The sequence below is a fragment of the Aspergillus clavatus genome, genomic scaffold (genome assembly GCF_000002715.2).
Source record: "Aspergillus clavatus NRRL 1 1099423829802 genomic scaffold, whole genome shotgun sequence".
NCBI classification, from domain to species: domain Eukaryota; kingdom Fungi; phylum Ascomycota; class Eurotiomycetes; order Eurotiales; family Aspergillaceae; genus Aspergillus; species Aspergillus clavatus.
The window spans coordinates 65,031-88,381 of NW_001517097.1; the positions used below are offsets into that span (position 1 = coordinate 65,031).

General features: G+C 48.3%; 7 protein-coding genes across 7 annotated transcripts, besides 2 other annotated features; 4 read left to right on the top strand and 3 right to left on the bottom strand.

Annotated features, from left to right (window-relative positions):
• Positions 1 to 63: 63 nt before the first annotated feature.
• Positions 64 to 2,319, bottom strand: ACLA_033490 (cystathionine gamma-synthase; the record flags this gene model as incomplete). Its single annotated transcript, XM_001270571.1, has 5 exons — positions 64 to 183; positions 293 to 335; positions 404 to 587; positions 641 to 2,054; positions 2,275 to 2,319. 5 exons carry the CDS (start codon positions 2,317 to 2,319, stop codon positions 64 to 66), a joined length of 1,806 nt encoding a protein of 601 aa, XP_001270572.1.
• Positions 2,320 to 3,493: 1,174 nt separating this feature from the next.
• On the top strand, positions 3,494 to 6,721 carry ACLA_033500 (rRNA-processing protein UTP22; the record flags this gene model as incomplete). Its single annotated transcript, XM_001270572.1, has 1 exon — positions 3,494 to 6,721. One exon carries the CDS (start codon positions 3,494 to 3,496, stop codon positions 6,719 to 6,721), a length of 3,228 nt encoding a protein of 1,075 aa, XP_001270573.1.
• A 172-nt stretch (positions 6,722 to 6,893) lies between these two features.
• Positions 6,894 to 10,840, bottom strand: ACLA_033510 (putative nuclear envelope pore membrane protein; the record flags this gene model as incomplete). The annotated part of the gene is made up of 4 exons (XM_001270573.1): positions 6,894 to 7,095; positions 7,177 to 10,155; positions 10,206 to 10,354; positions 10,406 to 10,840. The coding sequence occupies 4 exons, from the start codon at positions 10,838 to 10,840 to the stop codon at positions 6,894 to 6,896; spliced, it is 3,765 nt and encodes a 1,254-aa protein (XP_001270574.1).
• Positions 10,841 to 12,245: 1,405 nt separating this feature from the next.
• Positions 12,246 to 13,419, top strand: ACLA_033520 (ubiquitin C-terminal hydrolase 37; the record flags this gene model as incomplete). The annotated part of the gene is made up of 3 exons (XM_001270574.1): positions 12,246 to 12,305; positions 12,363 to 12,544; positions 12,636 to 13,419. The coding sequence occupies 3 exons, from the start codon at positions 12,246 to 12,248 to the stop codon at positions 13,417 to 13,419; spliced, it is 1,026 nt and encodes a 341-aa protein (XP_001270575.1).
• A 1,011-nt stretch (positions 13,420 to 14,430) lies between these two features.
• ACLA_033530 (putative oxysterol binding protein (Orp8)) lies at positions 14,431 to 16,046 on the top strand (the record flags this gene model as incomplete). The annotated part of the gene is made up of 6 exons (XM_001270575.1): positions 14,431 to 14,516; positions 14,601 to 14,677; positions 14,741 to 14,780; positions 14,843 to 14,912; positions 14,962 to 15,021; positions 15,096 to 16,046. 6 exons carry the CDS (start codon positions 14,431 to 14,433, stop codon positions 16,044 to 16,046), a joined length of 1,284 nt encoding a protein of 427 aa, XP_001270576.1.
• A 761-nt stretch (positions 16,047 to 16,807) lies between these two features.
• Positions 16,808 to 20,729, bottom strand: ACLA_033540 (condensin subunit YCS4; the record flags this gene model as incomplete). Its single annotated transcript, XM_001270576.1, has 6 exons — positions 16,808 to 16,981; positions 17,067 to 19,478; positions 19,538 to 19,679; positions 19,730 to 19,853; positions 19,905 to 20,416; positions 20,494 to 20,729. 6 exons carry the CDS (start codon positions 20,727 to 20,729, stop codon positions 16,808 to 16,810), a joined length of 3,600 nt encoding a protein of 1,199 aa, XP_001270577.1.
• Positions 17,946 to 17,983: a microsatellite.
• Positions 17,946 to 17,984: a microsatellite.
• An 813-nt stretch (positions 20,730 to 21,542) lies between the features above and the next one.
• Positions 21,543 to 23,223, top strand: ACLA_033550 (serine/threonine protein kinase CDC7; the record flags this gene model as incomplete). The annotated part of the gene is made up of 4 exons (XM_001270577.1): positions 21,543 to 21,810; positions 21,916 to 22,360; positions 22,420 to 22,480; positions 22,537 to 23,223. The coding sequence occupies 4 exons, from the start codon at positions 21,543 to 21,545 to the stop codon at positions 23,221 to 23,223; spliced, it is 1,461 nt and encodes a 486-aa protein (XP_001270578.1).
• Positions 23,224 to 23,351: the final 128 nt, after the last annotated feature.

The window sequence follows — 23,351 nt, forward strand, 5'->3', positions numbered from 1 at the left end:
TTGTGAACCAGAAAGAATAAAAGTATGACCATAAATCCCACACTTGCGATAATCAAGACTGATCTACGCCCTAATCTGGCTAACAGCGCCCAAGGCACGTTGGACCTGGTCGCAAAGAACGGATGCATCCTCCAAACCGACGCTTATTCTTACCAGGTCAGATTCGACGCCGAAGGAACCAGCCTGCATTTGGAAGTCAGTCAAGATTGTCCATTCAGGAATGTGTTCAGAATATCAGGCTTGGAATGGGTGACGGCAGAAGCTAGAGTTTCCACAGTATACTGTCACTTACCCATTCAAGTTCGTTATAGTGTGCAAGTAAGGTATATGGTGAACTGTTTCATAGATGTTGGCACAGAAATTAGTGAGGAAACAACAACGAATGAGCTTTAGGTTCACTCACCTGAGCGTGAAATTTGTTCCAAGACTAGGACCCTTGAGAACATCAAGGTGATCGAAGAAGGCGATTGCTTCAGCGGTGCAACGAAACGTTACGGAAAACAGACCGCCATAGCCGCCACAAGGATTACGGCACGCCTCGTAGAAGGATCTGGAAGGGTTGTACTTAGGATAGTAGACATTTTTTACTGTCTGAAATCAGTATTAAGGCGAACCTTGCCAAGGAGATCGGATCACCCACCAAGTGGAGAATTCTTCAACAAGGCCGTGACATCTTCGGTGGTTTTGTTGATTTTCTCAATTCGAGACACGAAGTCACGACTGTTCCTTTCCAGAAAGACGGCGTCTTCCGCCCAGAGGTTATCCTCGTATTCGCGACTGAACGTGTCTCGAAGACTTTGATAGTAGCGGCCATGCGGATTAAGCACAGAACTTCCCCCCATAACATTGCTGTCTCCACTGAAGACCTTTGTAAGACTGCTGACAACAATGTCTGCGTACGGGAGCACATTGATATTCAAGAAATTGCCCACTGTCTCATCCACCACGACTGCAAAATCATATTCTTGCGCAAGAGCATGTATTCTCCTCAAGTCGGGTGATTTGAGCAACGGATTTCCAGGAAATTCGGTAAAGAGTGCCAGAAATCTTTCACCATTCTTTAGTCGGGATTCTAGATCGTCTAGATCCTCCGAGGAACCGTGGCCGTAGAACAAGCACCCAGGACCCCATTTCTCAAGTGTCTTCAGTGTGTCTATGTAGGGAAATCCGAAGCAAATGCTTTTCATCGGGCCTTTTGCAACGAGAAGCATCTGGTGAGTGTTGAATATTGAGCTCATACCGGTAGGGAAGAGAAAGACATCAGACTCTGTCAATCCTGCTACTCTGGCTTCTCCTGAGATCTCCTCAAGAGCATCCGCCAATTCAACATCAGCAGTAAGCACACCTGCGATCCGTCTGCGTACGGCCAGCTTTGCTTGATCTGCCAGCGAGACACTCAAATTTCTCCCAAAACGTTCCTCAATGAATTGACCATATTCCTGACCATCCTGTATTGCATTGGATTTCGTCACGGAACTGGGTGTCGCATTATGTTGCGCCCCTCCTCGACCTACCCCGTTTCCTGAGCCTCTCCCCTGATAGCGCCGTGGACCTTTGAAATATTGTTGCGAGGACTGGTCAACCTTTACAGACTTCTTATCTTCGATCAAGAATCCATCTCTAAGCGCGCTCAGACAGAATTCGCCCCGACGACTGGATATCCCGTTTCCACTGTGTTGCCATACTTGTTTGGCGATAGGGGCATATTGCTTCGGGTATATAACGCACGACAGAAGCGACATAATTGTCGGCGATTGAGAGTCAGTGTGATGGGCTGGGACAAAATTGACGACCCTGACTTTGTCTGATTCTTGGGAAGGTATCCTCGAGATCATGAAAGAGTGGCAGACATTTGCGGTCTTTGGTGTAGGGAACAAGGTGGCCGCCTCTGCCTCAGGGTTCCCATGAAGATCCACAACTTCCCTTGCAAGTTCCTGTATAATTGGATGGGTAAAGAATCGTGGGTAGCCACACTGCATCTTCTTCACGATCCATGGCTCTCCTTCTTCGTAGGCCACATTCGCAGTCCATGTTGGTAGTGATACACTGACTGCCTTCACTTTCAAGTTAGTTTCTTGATACAAGGTGTTCGTTCACATTTCAAGAATTCACAGGCAATAGAGACGAGCAATTTGAAATTATTACAAAGCCACTCATCAACAACCTGTTGTATTGCGGTTTATGTTCTCAGATAAAAGGATGTGGAAAGGAAAACAGGCGGGGTTGAGAAACACATCATGAGGGGGGAGGGGGGAGTGACTGCACCGCACGTACATGGTCAGTATTTGGAGGAACAGGGCCCCCAACCTCTTGGAGCATGATGATTCGAAAGTGTAAGGAAGTTTTCCTTGACTGTAGTAGGTAGCCTACAGTCTATTCCCAGTGCAAAGACTGGTCTAGTAGTAGTAGAGATGCCTTGGTAATCGTCCAAGGACACGCGAAAGAGAATCGAGGACTTGATTTCAAAGAGTTGGTACCCCAAATACTTCTTAGAGATTGTACCTAGAAATGCGAGTGAGTAATACTCACTAATATCGGAGAGCGATCTCGGCGTGCCCACCCCTTGGGTACTGCCCTGTACCCACCTCCACTGTGCACAGGCATACACGGATAGTATGTACTTGCAACCCAGCTGACTACCATCGTATGGAGGGAAGATCAATTCTGGACAGCCAGTTGAGGAAAGGGGTCTATGAATTTTGATGCTTCTTAGAACTCCTGACCTACCTTGCGCTTTTGGTCCATACATATACAGTTGGGACGTACTCCGTACCCCCGTATCTAAGGTCTGTCGACACTTGGTAACCTACCCATACGGGTACACTACCTACCTTAAGATGTGGAGGTATCCATTGATTCCATATATGTATAGGTATATGATGACTTGAGGGTAGGAACTTTTAGCTAACTACTTAGGTACCCCCCAGGGCTATACCTAACCATTATTACAATATTAAGCTACCTATATACCATAGGTACTGGGTTTTCAGGTAGGATACCTAGGGAGCTACCATCTTAGGTGAGGTACTCCGTACCTTGCAATATAATACGATAAAATAACAGAGAATACTCATAAATACGGTATGTAACTTACAATGAGGTTCAATCACCATGATTGGCTAAGAAGTCGTATAGTCACGTGCTACAAGAGTTGTCGGGGATCGGAGTTTATCTCATTTTAGTGTCTTGATTTTTGAAGATTTGTTTAAAGAAATTTTGTTGTCTTGGACTCAGGGTTGCTGCAGTTATTAAGGGCTGCGTATTCAACACTTCCTCATTCGCTGAGGACCCAGTTCTCTGAATTGAATTCTACTGAAGTTGTTATTTCTGTCACTGGAGTCCTTAATTAAAATTCTTGTTGCAAACTTTGTACAGTGATATGTCAACTCACACTGCGAAAAGAAGGAAGCTTAGTCCTTCCCGCGACCATCACTCGGTTCAGGAATTGGGCGAGGTATCAGGCGCAAATGTCACCAATGGACAGTCATTCAAGATGAGCAGCATGGGAAGAAAAGCTCAAGGCGACCGCTCCGGAGAACTTGCCCTCGCAAGTGGACTTTACAAGTCTAGCTTCTTTAAGCTCCAATTAGATGAACTGCTCACAGAGTCGAGGCCCAACTACGACAAGCAAACAGCGAGAGCTCAAGATATCTTACATAAACTGAAAGATCTCATTGAACGACTACCCGAGAGACCTGCAAAACCAGCCTTCGAAGCCGGAAAAGAACTGCGCAGCGCGCATGCCATCGTCGTCCCATTTCCCGAGCCACGACCCTCCAAAGACACCAAATATTCTGTGGGTTATGCTCGACCAAGCGATATCAACGTTGTAGGGAGCTTTGCCCTGAGAACAGGTGCCAGAACAACAGAGAAGCACACTATCGATCTGGCGGTCACGATGCCAAGTACTTTGTTTCAAGAAAAAGACTATGTCAACTACCGCTTTTTTCACAAACGCGCATACTATATTGCATGCATTGCTGTTGGCATTCGTGATGCGCAAGACTTAAACTTCAACGTCAAATTTGCCCTGCAAGATGGTGACAGCCTTCGTCCCGCCATCATTTTGGAACCGCGCAGTTCAGAGAAGGATGGTTCGATACTCACAAAGTCACGAATCCGGATCATCACTGCTGTCGAGGAGAATCTCTTCGCTCTATCACGAACTCTGCCATTGAAGAACAACATCCGTCACGGCATGGGTGAAAATCCAGGTAGTGATGAGCCTACGCCGTTCTATAATGCAGCTCTTCGCTCAGAGGCCACTGTCGCGTCTTACCACAAGCACATACACTCGACAATTCGACACTGCGATTCCTTCCGAGACGCTTGCCTCCTTGGCCGGATCTGGCTTCAGCAGCGGGGATTCGCCTCTCCATTCCAGGAAAGCGGATTTGGAGGATTTGAGTGGACTTGCCTCATGTCTCTCTTATTTGAGGGCGGTGGTGCTAACGGAAAACCTATTCTGCTGAAATCGTATAGTAGCTATCAACTTTTCAAAGCCACCCTGCAATTTCTTGCAGGTCGGGACCTGACCAAGCCATTGATTTTGCCCGCTGCAGCTGGGATAGAATTCCCTACCGATGGACCGGTCTTGTTCGATGGAAAACGTGGACTCAACATCCTCTACAAGATGACATTGTGGTCTTACGCTTTCCTCCGTCATGAAGCGACGGTTACCTTAAAAATGCTAAATGAATCTCGGGATGACAACTTTGATAAAGTTTTTATTGTTAAAGCCAACGAATCCATGCTGAGGTTTGATCGAGTTGTTGCACTTCCGTCTGCTGAAAGTGATAATGTGCTTCGGGCGATTCGCAATCAATACGCTATCTACGATGTCCTCAAAAAAGCTCTTGGAGACAGAGCCAAGCTCATCCACATCTCCTCCAGCCCTCTTGAACCCTGGTCTGTCCAAGCGAAACTGTCTTCCCAAAGGGCAAAGGGGGGCCTTTCGGTAGGACTGCTTTTGAACTCAGAGAACGCATCACGCGTTGTCGACCACGGTCCTTCCGCAGAGCAAAAGGAGGAAGCGGCATCGTTTCGGTCATTTTGGGGAGAGAAAGCCGAACTCAGACGCTTCAAAGATGGGAGCATCCTTGAGAGCTTGGTGTGGTCTGATCAGCCGTCATCGAAATCGATAGTGTACCAGATTTTGTCCTATATCTTGCGACGACATTTCAACTACGCTGAGGAGGATATTCAATATGTTGGCGATGAATATGAAGCGCTGCTCAGCAGCTGTGGGGATGGTATAATATCCTATACAAGCCCCTCTTTCCAGGTAGTCTCGGATGCTTTCAATTCGCTGGAAAAGTCGATACAAAACATGGAGGAAGTGCCATTGACAGTGAGACACTTGGCACCTGCTGGCCCGCTTCTCCGATATGCTGCCCTTCGCGTCCAGCCTGCTCCCGGTGTGTCGAGTGAGCGCGTCGATGTCATTCTCCAGTTTGAGAGTTCCGCTCGATGGCCAGATGATCTGGTGGCCATTCAAATGACAAAAGTGGCCTTCCTGATCAAAATTGGGGACTCGCTGGAATCCTCTGGGGTGGCTACTTCGTGTAAGGTAGGGTTAGAGAATGAGTCAAGTCGGATTTTGAACAACGCGTTCTTAGATGTTGTTCATGTGTCCGGGGTCATATTCCGTCTTCGCATCCATCATGATCGGGAACAGACATTGTTAGAACGCTCTTTGAAAGAAAAGGGAGTGACTGCACAGGTGAAACAAAATATCGCGTACGCACTGTCACTGTACAAGCGGACTTTCCTCCAGTCTCCTCGTCTGACCCAAGCGATTCGTACCTTGTGCACACGGCATCCTTTACTATCACCCACAATTCGCTTGGTCAAGCATTGGTTTCATTGCCATCTGTTCACAGGCCATTTGAACGAGGAAGTGATTGAACTATTTGCTGTTCGAGCCTTTACGCAGCCATACCCATGGGATGCTCCGTCAAGCCTCATGGTCGGCTTCCTTAGAACCCTGCACTTACTCTCGCGCTGGGACTGGCAGCAGGAGCCATTGATGATTGACCTGAGCGGCCAGCTGGATCAGAATGCAGTTGAAGCCATACGCACTCGCTTTTCTGCTTGGCGACAAATTGACCCAGCAATGAATAATGTCGCGCTATTCGTGGCCTCGGATATTGATCCAGAAGGGGTCTCTTGGACACAGTATGAGATGCCTTCGAAGGTCGTAGCAGCTCGCTTGTCTATCCTGGCCAAGGCGGCTATGAAAATGATGCGCCAAAAGGGACATACTCTCAATCCGTCCGACCTGTTTCAAACATCTCTAGCACCTTACGACTTTATTTTGAACCTACGCTCGAAAGGGTTCACCGATCTCCTGGCTTCGTCATCTCGGTACAAAAATTTACAACAGCAAGTGATTCAGGATCGAGCCGATAAGCTCTCGGTAGTCAAGACGTTTGTCCGCGATCTGCAGGCCTGCTTCAGCCCAAGTGCCCTGTTCTTCCACGGCGATGAACACTGCAACGTGGTTGCCGGCCTCTGGAACCCCCATACGGTCAAGCCCAAGAACTGGAGCCTAAAGATGACATACTCCACGTCGCCACTAGCTTTGATGAATTCCGGATCGAAGGGCAGTGACGACGTCTCCATCAACCAGACGGCTATCTTGAACGAGATCTCCAGACTAGGGGCTGGTCTGATTGAGCGCATTGAGGTGAACAGCCGAGACACAGCGACTTGTACTTAGTTATGTTTTGTAAAGTATATCATTTTACCTGGTAGCGCCGCTGCAATGCAATGGTCAAAATCGAAAGACAGAAAAAAGAAAATAGAGAAACAGAGTCAACACAATACATATAAATTGTAGATGAGTCGAACAAGCCAACAGGAAATAATGATATCATTCATGACCGATTAATTCAGGATCCAGTCACCAGTTTCTCGGACTTCTCTATTTGCGCCTGAGAGGAGAAGGAACAGAACTTATCCTTGATAGCAACGACTTCGTAACTCCCCTCATCGGAGGTTTTGATCGTCTTCTTATGCTCGTAAGATATATCATGTTTGATATCGAGGACTTCTGCTTTGGCGCCCCTCCGAGGGATTGAGCTTCGGATGTACCTAATAACAACAACAATGAGATTTCCCATCACCCTCGTTCCAGAAGGGACCTGGAGGCATAAGAAAACAGAGGAGACTTACGTAAACTCGAAAGGTGGTGTGCCCCAGAACTCAAAGTGAAGTTCGGCCTCTCCACCTTCATGTATATCAACAACGGAGGTCTGCCCTCTGCTGATCCTGACACTTGGCATTTCATGTATAGTTTTTGTGATGTTCTTGTGCGCTTTGCATCTCCCGCTGGCGCCGTCGCTTACAGCAGTGATGGTGAAAACGCCTGGTCTTTCTGCGATGCGACGGAAGTTGGTCGTGCGGGAAGTAGCCTTTCTAGAGACACCATCGAATGTGTAGAATACGTCGAACGGAGAATGGCCCGACAAAGAGAAGGACAGTCGTTCTCCAACGCAATAATCGACCTTGGACTCAAGCGGAATGATGGTTGGCACATCAGATACAGCAACTCGAACCGAGGAGCTATCGTTGTCAAACGTTCGCTGGCATCCTCGTACGTCCCGAACCTTGTGAATACTGACAACATGCTGGCCTAAATTCAAATGACGGCGTGGAATGGGTAAATGATACCGATTGGAATTGATGTCTGGGACAGACAGAACTTCGGGCTTGGCATTTGAATGATGTTTGATCGTGACCTCGAGATAGAATGGCGCAATACCTTCCAGGGTAACGGGGATAGATTCCTCCCCACTGACGTCCTCTTTGCAAAATCCGTAGATGTGGCCGGGAGAATCGAAACGGGCAGATGGCAGCGGGTTCACTCTTTGAGTCACAATCACCGGGCTGCTTCTCGAGTCATGGTCATAAAGATTGTCGCCCACTTCCTTAAACTTATAGGTATGAAGCCCAGCTTCAGACGTATCCATTTCCATGGAGGTTACATGAAGGGCAGTCTTGAGGCTTTTTGACCGGATGAGTGATGTGCCACGGGCCGTTTTCCGTTGCTGCTCGCATAAGATGCTATACGGAGGATTGCCCTTCAAACGAAGTTCAACACTGTCATCATCGCCCTGGCAAACGTCCGGCTTCTCAAGTGGAGTACCCACTACCACAGTGGAACCATCCACAGCAACAATGTGGGGACGAGGAATCCAGGAGACTCTAAATTCTTTGGCTGCTTGGTCTATGGTTCCTGGGCAAGAGCTGTCTGTCACTCCAATGAGCTCATAACGCCCTTCCTGTGCCACAGTGAGAAGACTGTTCTCTTGCCAAAACGTCTTTTCAACAGCGGGAGAGTTGTCGTCCAGATTTCTGTAATTGACCGTCCATGGGCGTTCACCGCTCAACCGTAGCGGTATATCGACCTTGGCACCCCGCAGAGCGGAAACAGTGCTCTTTCTCTCAACCTGACCAAACGACGCGTGCGGCGGCTTTGCCCGAGCATCAATTCGGATGCTGTCTTTCAAAGTGCGTTTGCAATTCGAACGATCCTTGATACTCGTCAATACAAGATTATATTCACCACCGCTCACGAGGCGCTCTGTCAGAATGGTGGCGACGTCACTGTCAGATTTCAAGACGTGCTTAGACTTCTTGCCATTGTGAACGAGTTCATACTGTAGAATCCATGGCGATTCTCCCAAGAAGGAAACGTCCACGGAGACGGGCTCACCAAAGCAAGCCCTGCGCAGCTCCCGAGAGCCGATAAAATGAGCAGAAGCCGGTGGCTTAACGTCTTGCTCGAGGATCGGCACCTTGTCCTTCAGAGAACGGGGTGCATAGACCATATCTGCAATGTCTAAGAAGCGGTATCGATAGAACCCTGCCTCCGAGGGCGTGAAATCAAGTTGTGTGCGCAAGCCATCGACCGTTAGCGATTTCGTCTCAACTCCTTTCGAGTGCTCGATACTGTATCGGAGACGGAATGGAGGCGATCCGGTAAGATCCAGGTCAACGAGCAAGCCGACTGAATTATTGGCGCATTTATCGAATATCTTTTCGTACTTCAGCGCCAGCTCAGGCTCAGGGGGGTTGTAGAGATAGCAAGACGACGGCTCCAACACTTCGCCAGAGCAGAATTGACTAGAGATGGAGTTCAAATTATACCAACCAGAATCTTTGATCTGAGGTTTCTGGTCAAGGGTTTTGAGCGAAAGCTGGCGAGCCTTGTCCGACAAATCTGAATCGTCCACTCCATTAGCCTTGAACGAGTACCCCAGAGTAAACGGTCCATCCTTGTCAAATCCCTGTCCAGCAGGATGGAACTCGATGGGCATATCCACACTTTCGCCCCTTGCAACCTCGATGAAGTGCTGGTCATCGCATCCAGATAATGAAATTCGAGGCCGTTCATGGACAGAAAATAGGTGCCACTGAGAGAGCGACTTGGATGATGATCTATCAACATCGTCAAGTAGAGCCGAATAATTGGCGACGTTCCCACAGCCGTCATGAACTTCTTCAATGCTGTAGAGCCATTCGCCTCCCACATTCAATGATTCATTAAGTGGGACTTCGATGGTTTGGCTCTGGGCCCAAGTGATGTCCGGCTGTTGTGAACTGAACAAAATGCTTGAGGTCCTCTGGCCTAATAATGGCGAGCGCAGATGATCGGGCTGGATATTTTGGAAAGAGAACCCACGATCATGCTGGTTCACTTGTCTGCTATATTTGATCTTCAATGGTGGTGTTCCTTCAACCTCCAACACCAGGTTCGACAGTTCTCCCTTACACTTGTCAGTGTGAGAGCTTTTAATCAGCGCTCGTGGACAAGACACGACAAGCGCGTCGGATGATCGCATGCGAACATCGAGATTCGACTCATCCACAACCCTTTGTAGTCGGTAAATGCCAGTACGACGGATGGGATAAAGCAGGTCCCGGTGGAGAAATGCGCCTGAGCCCGAGTGTTTCTTGTCTGCTTGACGTTTCATCTGCTTCAGTTGTTTGGATGAGATCGTGATGGTTTCGTTTTCACCGTTGTTGAAGTCCAGGCGGAGAAGTTCGATGAGAATTGGGTCTGTTTGATTGATACGGATCGGCAGATTGGCAGTATTTTTCTCAATGTTCAAGCAGAAGGCTGTCTGGTCTGGATTCAGCACGGCAGATCTGTAGCCTGTTAGTATGTTAGGATTGCGAGTCACAGTTGAGAAGCTTACCCCTCCGGCAAAATATGCACAATCTGTTTTCCTAGAATGAGGGAGGCGTTATGGATTATGTCCCCGGGCTTGACGCTACGCTCGGAAATAGACAACTCCCTATCATAGAGTATTTTGAGAATGCCAGTGGCCCACGCGCCGACCGGAATCTAACAAGAGTGAGCAAAGCGATGATTGCATTAAAAAACTGTGGCCCATACCGGAATGCGAAACATGAGGAACATGTTGCCCACGACATGAAGCAAGAAAATCGCGAGCGTTGTGGGAAACGCCCATTCGAGCCATGGTATGCGCAAAGCCTGAAGACCGAAGAGAAAGATCCCATCAATGGACGCCCATTTGAGGAATAGCCAAGTCGAGTCCAAATCGTCTGAAGCTGTCCACGATTCATAAATACGCCATGCATTGAGCGCGACATAGAAAGCCACCACGTAGAGCCTTTGCGACGGGGCATCTACCACGTCGGTTGGAATAAGAGGCACATCCTGCTTCGGCGGCGGTGCTTTTACCGGCGATTTTCGCAAGCCGCTTTCCCGAAATTTGGGTCTTGAGGGGGTGACGTTGTACTCTCTGGTCCTTTGCATGGGCTGAGGAGTCTGAGGAAAGGCAGACCGAAGTCGGGGAGTGCCGTTCATGGCATGCTGTGGTCGGAAAGATAGCTGCAAGAAGGGCACTCTATTGGCAAAGTACCAGATCATCAGTACTGAAAGGAGGATTGGTAGCTATGTCACTCACCGATCGCAAGTTTTTATATCTTAGATGGTTGCCTTTCGGATTCAAGTCAGTCCGAAGACAATATTCAAATGGTTGCAAGCGTATTGATACTGATCTCTCAGCGTAGACAGTTGAGGAAGCCGAAAGACAGAAAACTGGGAAGAGAAGAGCTTTGCGGTTAGCGGGTTGGAAGTTTAGCTATGTTTAAGTGCGCAGGGCGGATCACCTTCAGCGTAAGTACTTTAGTAGACAGAAATATAGAGAAAATGGTTTATCTATGGACTAGATACCCAATTTCTTGATGTGAGCTTAGTTTCTGGTCTCGTTATGTCCCATCTTAAGCTGCTAAATGTCTCATTCCTTTTCACAGTACGTCTTAATAGATTATGTATGTACCTGTACTCTGTAGACACCTCAGGTATCCGCCCTTATTATTAACGCGTTACTACAGTCGCGTCAAAGCAGAAGCGTCATCCAATCAGCGAAAGCCATCATGAGCTACAAAGCTCTAAGGTACCTACCTACTACAGTACCTAGGAGGTAGTCCCCTACTTAGTACGTACCTAGTAGTACCTAGAGTATCACTTATACTCCTATCTGTTATCGAATGGTCTAAGCAATTCATTGAATTTGACATGATAATAATATGAAAGCATAATGATCATCCTTTTTGCATCACCAGCTTGATACTGTATTCGCTCTCTATCTTGGTCGTTCTCGCTGCTTGTCTACCGCCCAGCTTTGTGAATCAAACACGCCAACCAGCCCCGTGGGAAGTCTTCTCTGCGCCGTAGGACTTCTAATAGTGGGTGCTCATCCAACGATCTTGATCCCTGAGCTAGCCTTTTTGTCACCGGGCTTGGCTTAGAGTATTGAAGCCAGAATGAGCCAGCGCAGCAAACGGAGACGTCTGAATGACAGTCCAGTTGCGGCATCTATTGAGTCGAATGCGACAGCAAATCCTATGACAAATGAACCTGGATCCTCCATTGACGGGGTGAGGCGAAATTGGAACGGCTTCTGTGAGCTTGAATCTGAACCGGTAAGAGTTGATGATCTACCCAACACCCCCTTCCAAAATAACAAGCTCATGCTGGTACCTAACAGGCTATTTTCAATGTGATGCTTCGCGAATTTGGCGTCAAAGGAGTCAAAGTGCAAGAAGTAGTCTCTTTAGACGAAGAAATGTTGGCTTTTTTGAAGTATGAACTTCCGAAATTGCCCCTTTCCAATGTTTGTTCTTGTTCTTGATATGGTCTAATGAAAGCTTACTTGCGAGCAGTAAGCCTGTTTATGGTTTAATCTTTCTCTTTCGCTGGCGAGAAGATGACCCTGACAAGCAAGAAGCAAGCTGCCCGGAAGGGCTATGGTTTGCGAATCAAGTCAGTTTGTTTTCCTCTCCCTTGGAATCATCATGTGCCCCTCTGCTGATTTTTGACCTAGACTGCTAGTAACGCTTGCGCAAGCGTGGCACTCCTGAACATCGTCAACAATATAGAGGGATTAGATCTCGGTGAGAATCTACAATGTTTCAAGAATTTTACGATGCCATTCACGCCAGCACTGAGGGGTGATGCGATCAGTAATTTTGAATTTGTCAAACGCATACATAATTCCTTTGCGAGGTAAGTGGTCCGATGCCGTCCACTCCAAGGCTTTCCCCTCCCCATATTGCCGGTGTGATCGCAATGGTTTATCTCATGTCTCGAGGAACAGGAAGATGGACATGCTTAACTCGGACCTGCAACTTAAAACGGAGGCAACATCTAAGCGTTCTCGGACAGGCAAAACCAGGCGTGATGATTATGAATCGGATGCAGGATTTCATTTCATTGCATTTGTCCCCGCATTGGGGAAGATCTGGAAGTTTGACGGCTTGGAACGACAGCCTCAGGCTCTCGGTGCGTATGGTGGAACCGGCTATTCAATACGTGCTCATCATGATGCAGGAGAATATACGCCCGAGATAGACTGGCTAACATTGGTACGACCCAATATTCTCACCAGAATGGCAGAATATGAAGAAGATCAAATCGAATTCTCAATTCTCAGTGTGGCCAAGGATCCTTTGGTAGAATTTGAGGAGAGATTGGCAGCCAACGTCAAATGCTTGGAATTGGTCAACCAGCGCCTGGCTTCCTCAAAGGCAGAGGAAGCCAAGAAAATCGACTCTGTACCCTCATCCGCTGCTGCTTTGCTTGAGAATACAATAATCGGACCCGATCCCTCCTTTAATCTGACCAGAGACCGGATCGATGGCGCGATTATCCCGCCCGATGTGGAAAGACTCTATGGCCAAGCTTCGCTAGAGGAAATGAGGCGTTATCAATACCAGCTCGGTAGTGAGCAGCAGGAGCTTCGAGCTTCGATGCGGGAAGAACAGCAATCCCACCGATCAGATGACGACTACGCGGTCGGGCGGCGGTTCGACTACGGACCAGCGGTAAGAGCCTGGGTACGCCTTTTGGCGCGCAAGAAGCTCATCGAAAGCCTTCGATGAGAATGGGAATGGATGGGAGGGGTATCTGGGCTGGGAGTCTGGGATATCTGCCTTTGCCATGGCTCCGACTTTTTTTTTGCCAACTGGTATCTTCATGCAATGGCGATGAATGAGTGGTACCTGGTAATTGGGTTGGGGCTTGTGATGGTTCCATGGTGTAGATGCTTGCAATAAATGCTATCCAGGATATATCGCCTTCATCTCTTTGGCGAGAATTGATTGAATTTGAGTGCGGAATTGTAACAACGAAAGGGTTTTGACATGTGGTGCTTGTAGTTCATCAAATCCACAAGCCATGAGCCGCAAGCATCCAGGTAAGGTATACTCAATCCTTCACTCCTGTACCAGCGGTAGTCTCTCTTGAAGTCCTCGTGGTGAGCCGATTGGATGAGACGGATTATCATCCTGGGTTCCACCGATAGGCTTCGTTCCAGCTGTTTTTTTTTCCCTGTTGACTCTCTTCCATTAATCTCTATCGTTCGGGACTGGCCGACAGTTTTTTTTTTTTTTTAGATCGATGAATCCTCCTGGTCTTCTGTATCCCCACGCCAAACTGCCGAGTCCTTTGGTCTCTTAGTCAGACGCCATCGATCATTCGTTATCTCGCCCGATAACAAAAAGTGTCGGTGACGTAGCCTCTTCATTCTTTCTTCTCTTTCTTCTCTCCTTCTTTGGGAACAAACGAAGGGAGAAAATACCACATCAGAGTCAGTCACCGCCTGGAGGAAGATTCCTCCTGAGGCTGATCGGTCACACTGACCCTTTTTCTATTCTAACCTGCCCGCCTGTCCACTATTTCTGATAAGGTCCTCATAACTTCATCCACATATCCCTTCGTCGTCGCCGGGTTGCACATAAACCATATATTCACATCCTCCAGAGCGTAGAAGTCGTATCCAGACCTGGTTCTTGCGATTTCCTCTTTTTCCTTTTTGCGGGTGGTACCAACAGAACACCGAACTGCCCAATTTTCATACCTATCATCCTTTCTACTGAACCGCTCCGCCTGCCATGTCTTCTGTCGCTGTTGCAGAGACCCCGGACAAAGCACACGATGACTCGTCTAAATTGAAGACGTTCCTTTCCATCCTTCGAAAGTGTGTTCTTTCTTGAAAGCCTGCTTCACCCTCATACTTCAAACACTATAGGGTGTTTGCTAACGTCACTGTTAAACTGGTTAGGTTTGTTGGAGTAGCAGATATTGCGTCCGTTCGTTTCTCGTTACCTGCACATCTGTTGGAGCCCACACCGAATTTGGGTAAGTATGTATGGACATTACGACAGCCGGACGTATAGCTGATGAAGGCGTGATGATCGGTAGAATATTGGAACTACCTGGACAGGCCGGAAACATTTGCAAGGTGGGTTAGATGTTCCCCTCTCCAACCGCAAAACACCCGGCTCCTGACAAACAGACTTGCAGTATTGGAAAGTCGGATGAACCTTTGGGCCGGATACTTGAGGTTCTAAGGTTCTGGTTCACAAAAGATCTGGTATGACTCATCCTTGACTTGATACGTATATCTGCTGAGTACTTGACAGAAATATATCAAAGGCAAGCCTTGTAAACCATACAACTCTACACTAGGCGAATTTTTCAGGGTAAGTATTTCTTGTGTTGATCATCCACCCCCCTACAGCGTATGGGACGTATCTTAACCTATCTGGCTTGCTAGTGTAGCTGGGACGTCAAAGACAACACGCCTGATGTACCTCTGCCTGCAACCGCAGGCGTGCAGACTAAGACTTGCACCGGTGATGGTGAAAACAGCGGTCCTGTCAAAATATGCTACCTGACTGAGCAGACATCTCACCACCCACCCGTATCTGCTTTCTTCATTGAGTGTCCGGAACTGGGGATCTCAGCCCGTGGGTTCGATCAGCTGAGTGCCAAATTTACGGGAACGAGTATTCGAGTGAGCCCTGGCCAACACAACCTGGGAATTTTCATTAACCTGGAGAAACGAGACAACGAAGAGTATCAGTTGACCCATCCATGCGCTCACCTGGGTGGGTTATTGAGGGGTGCTTTGGCAATCTCCGTTTCAGATACATGTTACATCACTTGCTCCAAAACGCGTATCAAGGTCATTCTACAGTATCTAGAGGACGGCTGGCTTGGTCGGGCTCAAAACAAGGTTGAAGGAGTGATCTTCCGATATGACCCAGATCAGGACACTACTACCAAAATAAAAGATGTGCCTGAGAGCGATATACTTGCCAAAATCAGCGGTTCATGGCACGGTCAGATCTATTTCACCATGACTGGGACAACTGAGCCTCGCCTCTTAATTGATGTCGCGCCTCTGTTTCCGACCCCGAAGGACTTGCCTCCCGAAGCTGAGCAGCTTTCAAATGAATCGCTCAAATTCTGGGCTGGGGTCACAAATGCCATCAAGGACAAAAGGTACGGAGAAGCGACGAAGCTCAAGCAAGAGATTGAAGAGCGGCAACGGGAAAAGGCAGCGGAGCGCCAACAGAAGAACGAATTGTGGCAACCGCGGTTCTTTACCGGAAGTGTTACGCCGCTAGGAAAACCAGAATTGACTGAAGAGGGATACAGAGCCCTGCAGGGACTCCGTCGTGGCGACTACAAGCTAGAGGAGAGCCAAAGGAAGGGCGCATAGTCGTTTCAAACCGACGTTTGCAAACCGCCTATTCAATTGAGCTTGACTGATACTGGCGTACCCGGCGAGAAACTGTATCAGTGGGCGCATCTTGCTCGATTGTCCTTCCTTTGTAACCCATCCCAAATGTTGTGTGCGCCTGTGAAGTGTTTGCGCCCGATCCCGCTTCACCCCTATCCCCTATCTCCTCTGCTTTTCATTTCAATCATATAGAGGCGACGGGACTTCATCAGCCTGTTACCAATGTTCACGCACACGTCAAATCTTCTGTACCATCCCTGGCGCTTTAACTTACCCCAGCGATGGTCGGATTTCACTACTACCCTTGGGCTTTTCTTACCCCCTCCCTCAAGCTTTTGTCTAGCCCGCGATATAAGCCATGGGCTTGCTGCAAGGGGGGTTATTCTCCCTTCCTTCCTCGACATTGTCTTTGGGCGCAAGTTATTACCACAAATCTAATCTACGTGGGTCGTCCTAATATTCAGGAGATCCATCCATTCAATCTATCACATGTAAAATAGTGCTATATCAACCGATTCATTTGCAAAGGTAAGTGAACAAGAATAAGAAGGTAGATAACAACAGGACACCCTGTCCACGAGATAGCCGATGCCAACCGCATATGCATGTTAAAACCATATAAGGCATAAGTGTATATGTACCCTTCTCCCATTCCCAGATTGCGCCATTGTTCCACAGCACACGTTGAACGCCATTAATCCTGACTAAAATAACGAGAAATTGAATGTGACTGTGAGCAACTACGCGCTTGCCGAAACAACTTTGTTGAAGCCCGCGCTGACGGTCTTCGCAATGTCCTCATTCTTATGTGGGAGGAGGGACAAAGCATAGGCCACGTCGTTCCATTGCCGTTCGGTTTCGCAACGTGGTAATCTGGCAGCGAGTTTTTCCGCCAGCTGTCTCGCATGTTTTTCCTAGAAAGAAAGGGGAAAAGGTGTTAGATGAGGGTTGCAATGGGTGAGTGTGGACTGTTTCGCGGTGGAATCGAATATCTCTTACCTTTTCAACGAACCCAATCAAGAACTTGACAATGCGTCTCAGTGCACTCTCTTCGAGGTTTCGCTCTGCACTCAATAGACTGAACATGTCAACGAAATGATTGTAGACTGCATTATCCTTGGTCGCCAGCTCCGTGAAAAACATGCGAGCCAAATCAGCAATCCGCTTATCATCATCTTCCAGACATTTGGCCATCTCTCCAAGCTGACCCTTAACTTTGACCTGGCCTGCCAGAATGAGGAAGGTGAGTGTCATGAGACAGGTGCGTTTAACAGAGACATCATCATCATTCAGTCGACGATACAGAAAATCGGTGTTCTCGTCGATGAGGTGATTGAAACAAACAGCCATGTCACCCAGAGCAATCACTGCATTACTGCGAACGCTTGGATCCTCTGAGCGCTCCATAATGGTAATCAGGAGGGGGAGATTTTTCTCGCAATACTCAGCTGATACGCACATCAATTTGGCCATGCACAGAGTTGCCGCAGCCTGGAGATTGACATCAGGATAAGCATTGCTGTTGGCACATATCTCTGCAGCCAACGGCCCAAAATTCGATAGGAGCGAGTTCTCGCCAAAAAGCAATTCTCGTTCCCGAATGTGAGCCATGGCCTCGGTAAAGTCATCTTCGGTTGTTCCACCGATCAGGTCCAGCTCATCCTCCTCGCCTGCCTCGTTATCTTTTTGAGCTGCGGCGTTGGCAGTCTTATTCTTCTCCTGTTCTGCCTTGCGACGCTTGAAGTCAAGCTCACATAGTTCTAGATGAACAATCTGCTTGATAGCAATATGGCCTACAACAAAAAGCAGTTGAGAGAGTGCGGCAGCAGACGTCTTTTGTCGCGGAGCTTGGCCTTCTGTTGACGCTGTTCCCGGTCGCTCCTCCTCCTCCTCCTCCTCCTCCTCCTTCTTCTCCTCGTCATTGACTGGGGGCTTGGAAGATTGGCGACGAGGTTGAGGCTGAAATACAGACCTGGTCTTCCGCTTAAGGATATCAGAACAAAGGACATCTGGATGCTTCGAGAGCGTATAGATTGCGCCGATGGCTTGCTCTGCTACCCCGTACCATTCCTTGCTATCAGACACGATCTCGACCATGGCAGCAAGCTTGCTCAGAACAGGATGATCATTTCCTAGCTTGGGAATGCCGACATCTTTCGATTTCGCCTGGCGACCTGGTACCATTCGTTTCAATGCAATACACGTATATTTTGCTAGGGAGAGGTCGGTTCTTCCATTGCTGCCAAGTCCAATCCGAAGCATCACTTCGGTTTCCTTGATCACAACCTCAGGGTCAGCCAGAGCGAGCATGCCCAGGATGATGATGGCACCCCGTCGCTGGGTTTTAGAGATCTCTTTGCGTTGAACTCCGTAGACCTGCCAGAGTTTGGCAATGACCGCATCGGAAATATGACCGGCCTTCATCATGGTGCTAAGCAACTGTTCCAGGCATGTTAACTCGGCAGGTGTTGAGCCAAAGGTCAGACTGATGATGTTCCGTGCAATGTAATTTGCAGCGTCATTCGGACCGAATGAATCCGGTGCATCGAAGAACAGGCCCTTGTAGCAATCAATTAGATGAGTTTGCACCCCTTTACCTTCGTCACTGTTGCCTTTAGTCCAGATCAGGCGAAGCATGCGGCGGATACCACTGCGCGAAGTCTCGACTCTGTACGCATCGAGGACCACAAAGAAGTCCATGGCCTCGATAACTTCGCTCTTATTTCGGGATGATAAGAGCTGAGAAACTACCGGAGAGGCAGAGTGGAGGACTTCAATGAAACGGATAGCTTCATTGTAGTATTTCCTAGTCAATTGCAGACGTGCGAGCAGCTCGGAGGTTGCCGCCTGTTCCGCAGCCTTCTGGATCGCTACTGTCCTCTCTTCATCCGTCATGCGTGGCGCCTCTGTTGGAGAGTCCTCCGGGATCTGAGTTGCATCATCCAACAACTCGCTGTCCACATGTGATGCGTCTCCTCCACCAAAGCTGGGAGTCTCAGGAGGTCTCAATGCATTGAGTTCGGCATCAACGTTCTCGAGTCTGGCCGCCCATTCCTTGTACGAAAGCTGTCCACCGTGCATTACACTAAATGGATGGGTTGACACCAGTTTGGCAAGCAACTTGATCGCATTGCGTCGCACGTTGCTGCTCTTGTCCTCCAGACTCCTTGCGGCTAGCTCAGCAACTGCTTGGCGTCTTTTGGGAAATTTTTGTTCCAAATCGCAAATTCTCATGTAAACCTGAATGGCTCTGCATCGGCAGTAGGGATTGATGTCGAGAAAGCGCTCTTCTAAAACATCGAAAAAGGCGTTGATCTGGGTCTTGTAGTTTTCGCTGCGTTCTTCTTGTCTGCTGAGATCGGCGATGAGATTACCGCACACTTCAACAACAGCACATCTAAGGGTATAAGACTATCAGGACAGTTAGTGTCCTGTTATAAGCACCGAAGAGATGAGTGGGCTGATAGTACTTCGCTATCCAATTGTTTGGCCAAGAGAGTCATCTGCTTGATAATTAACCGTGGCGCCAAGTCCGAAAGTTTCACGATGAAGGCCGATACTGATTTGGGTCCGCGTGTATCGTTCGAATTGAATTCCTTGTTGCCAAGTTCCCTGTAACCGGTCAGCCGCTGTTGTAATGCAGAACATGAAGACTGCAATACTTCAGTATCTCGTCCGAGAGCTGTGGATAGTCATATTGCTCCGCCAGTATGTGCAAGAACTCGGCCATGGGCTCTGACAAATGTTCGAAATAAGTGAGGCTCTGGACGATAGATGTTTGGGCACCTTTCACCACATATTAGCTATAAATTCTTGCTCATGTAAGTCAATTCTTACCGAATGCATGACCATGGTGTTTCACAGCAATGCAAAGAACTTTGAATGCATGCATTCGGATGGCCATGCTCTTCACACGTTGTTCGCTCTCAAGAATCAGATACACGGACCGGGTTAATAGGTTAATGAAGGTGTCGCGGTCCGATGTAGTCAAGAAGATCCTGCTCAGTTTGAGTTTCATTACCTTGCACATCGTCTCCATGGATATTTGGATCTGCGCTGTCCAGTCCCAGTTGCCGTCCTTGTTGTTAGCCTTAGACCTGCCCGACTTTCCTACGCCTCTTCGAGCGGGCGCAGCTTCGGCAGGCTTCTCAGCCGCTTTGACCTCTACGGCTGAAAGGGCCCATTGCAGTAAAAAACCGTACATCTCCAGCAGTTGTTTATGATGTTGGATCGCATCCTGCTCGTCAGACTCGAGATCTCCGTGTATTGTGTCCGCTTCCACAGACAGTCCAGAGACAATGAGGTCAAGCAGTTTGCTGAGGGATCTCGTAGGTAAAAAGGACGTATATCTGCAAAGTTTGAAAAGTTCAGAATGGGATCCACGAGGGCCCGAAGACTCCGAAATTTGATGGGGGGTATTGCGCACTTTAACAGGAATTGCAGCGAGTCAAAAACCGACTGTCTAGCCAACGCTTCAGGGTTCTCCGCCACTGCATCTACGATTGGATTGAGCACGTTATCGATCAGTGCGGGCGACAGCTGTTCGATCTCGCTTTCGCAATCCAGTAATTCCGAGTCGGCATCGTGAGTGGGAACGGAGACGGGATCACTCAGATAATACTTCAGCGACTCGTTGATATCGAACTGAATCCTGTCCTCCATCCTGAGCGACCGCGAGGGGAATCCTCGAAGAAGCTTCAAGAATGCTTAGCGACGGGGTAATGCTTCGCTCGGTGGTGGTGGGGGGTGGATGCGCTCCTATGAGTCCAGAAGAGTGGAAGAGGTTGATAGATAAACGGAGGGGAAGAAATGATGATTGTTTGGCGGAAGTAGCCATTTGTTTGTATTTTTCCTCTTTGAGTGATTTTGCCACGGCGGTGTAGGTGAGTCGTGTATTGTTACCGAAACCCTACCTATACGCAGTACATACGTAAAGTACGTACCTAGTAAGTAACGGAAGGTAGGTAGGTACCTACTGACTGTATATTACAGAGTGGCTAGGAAATCATATGCTGCCCATGGTTGATCAACATGTAAAAAAAAAGAAAGAAAACAAAAACAAAATGATAAATCCCAATAATTAAATACCATATGCATATTCCATTGTATTGCAGTCCTCCATGTGATTAATGTGATACGTGTGTATTCTTTACTACTGGTGCAATCAAGATAAACAAACATCACCATTCCGAATCAGGACATTTTGCATGCTTCTCTAGATTACTATCATCTCAATGAATCAACCACCTCATCTATGCAGAATTACCAGCGTCGCCCACCGCAAATTCACACATCTGAAGGATATTGTATGCGCGCATCTCGTGTATAATCCCTCGAGCATTCTCATCTCTCATTGCTGCCACTTTTCCTCGACCCCCGTATCAACCAATTACGCGTCTACATGCAAATTTGAGAGACCCGGTTCTGAGTCTGGGGCCATTTGAGTTGGAACTTGTCTTGCCAACATTCGCCACTATGTCTACGGTGCATCCAACATCAACCGCGGCTTTCACACTGCAAAGATCCGGAGCAATGGAACAATATCGCGCACAGCGGGCTGGAACAGAGTTGGAGGATGGCCCTACCACGGACAGCGATCCGTCAGTGCGAGGAGAGAGCGATTATGAGGATGAGGACGAGGAAGAGGACGTCGAGGATTCAGTCAGAGAAGATATGAAGAGACTTGAGGATACGTTCCCAGGAATTTCCGATCGATTTCGTTTGGTGAATAGAATTGGAGAAGGTAGGTTTCGACTGTCTTGAGATTCTGCACTATTTCCTCTTGTGCAGTGTTGTGGCCTTCCCTTTGAAGTGTACGTAATTAACGGTCGCAATCGAATCGCTACAGGTACTTTCTCCACGGTTTACAAGGCGGAAGACCTTCAATATGACGATTTCATCAACGATTGGGACACATTTCAAGACAAACAGAGCGACAGATGGTCGAGCCCGCCAGCAAAAAGACGACGAGTGGAAAGCGAAGGTAGCAAACGAAGGAAACCACGATATGTTGCGCTGAAGAAGATCTATGTAACCAGCAGTCCGCTGAGGATACAGAACGAACTGGAGCTGCTCCACGACCTCCGGGGGTGCCGCTCAGTATGTCCGTTGATCACTGCGTTTCGACATCAGGATCAGGTCGTGGCAGTTCTGCCCTTCTTCCCCCATACCGATTTTCGCATTCAATACCGTACATTCATGGTCGCCGATATGCGACACTATTTCAGATCGCTTTTCACTGCTCTGAACTCTGTCCACAAGCACGATATCCTCCATCGAGACATCAAACCAACGTGAGTCAGCCACTGCAAGGTTCGATTTCAAGCTTTCAATGTTCTAAGCGTCTCAACAGTAACTTCCTATATAATCCCGAGCTTCGCGAAGGGGTTCTGGTCGACTTTGGTCTCGCGGAAGTAAGTCTTCGATTCAAATTATCTTGTCGTTGGGCAATTCTAATCCGTCTTTCCAGCGTGAGGGTTCCGATTATACTGGCACCTGTCTTTGCGCCAACCCTACCTTTGTACGACGTAGTAGATTTCTGCAAAGCTATTACTACACGCATTGCTCCACAACTACGTTGTCTAACGGCTATCCCAAAAACGACTCGCGGCCAGCGCGACGTGCCAACCGAGCGGGAACTCGCGGATTTCGAGCCCCGGAGGTTCTCTTCAAATGCACATCCCAAACAACGAAAATAGATATGTGGTCAGCAGGCGTCATTCTTCTTACCTTGCTTGGACGCCGGTTCCCATTCTTCAACTCTGCCGATGACGTCGACGCGATGATAGAAATGGCGAGTATCTTTGGCACTCGCCGTATGAAGACCGCAGCGGCTATGCATGGACAAATCTTCGAGACGAACATCCCTACGATAGGCGAAAAGGGTTATGGCTGGGAGAAACTAGTGAAGTGGGCGAGCTGCGTGGAGGAGCTAACGGAGAGTGAGAGACAGGCCACTCGTCTTCTGGCCGGCCTCATGGAGCTAGATCCATACCGACGATTGAGTGCCAGAGAGGCTTTGACTCATGAGTTCTTCACCAACCCTATTGAGCACGATGTGGAGTGGGGAGGGCATCCCGAAGATAGCGGAGACACTGGGGAGGATGATGAAGGTGACAAGGAAGATGACGAGGCAGACGAAGTAGCAATGGTATAGAGGATGTGTGAAGTCATGTATGATTATGATATCTCGTTACGATCGAGTGTTCCATTTCGTGTCAATATAACGTCTGCAAATGCACTACGAAGATGCAAGTCAATCCTCCTGCTCGTTGAAAAGCTAAG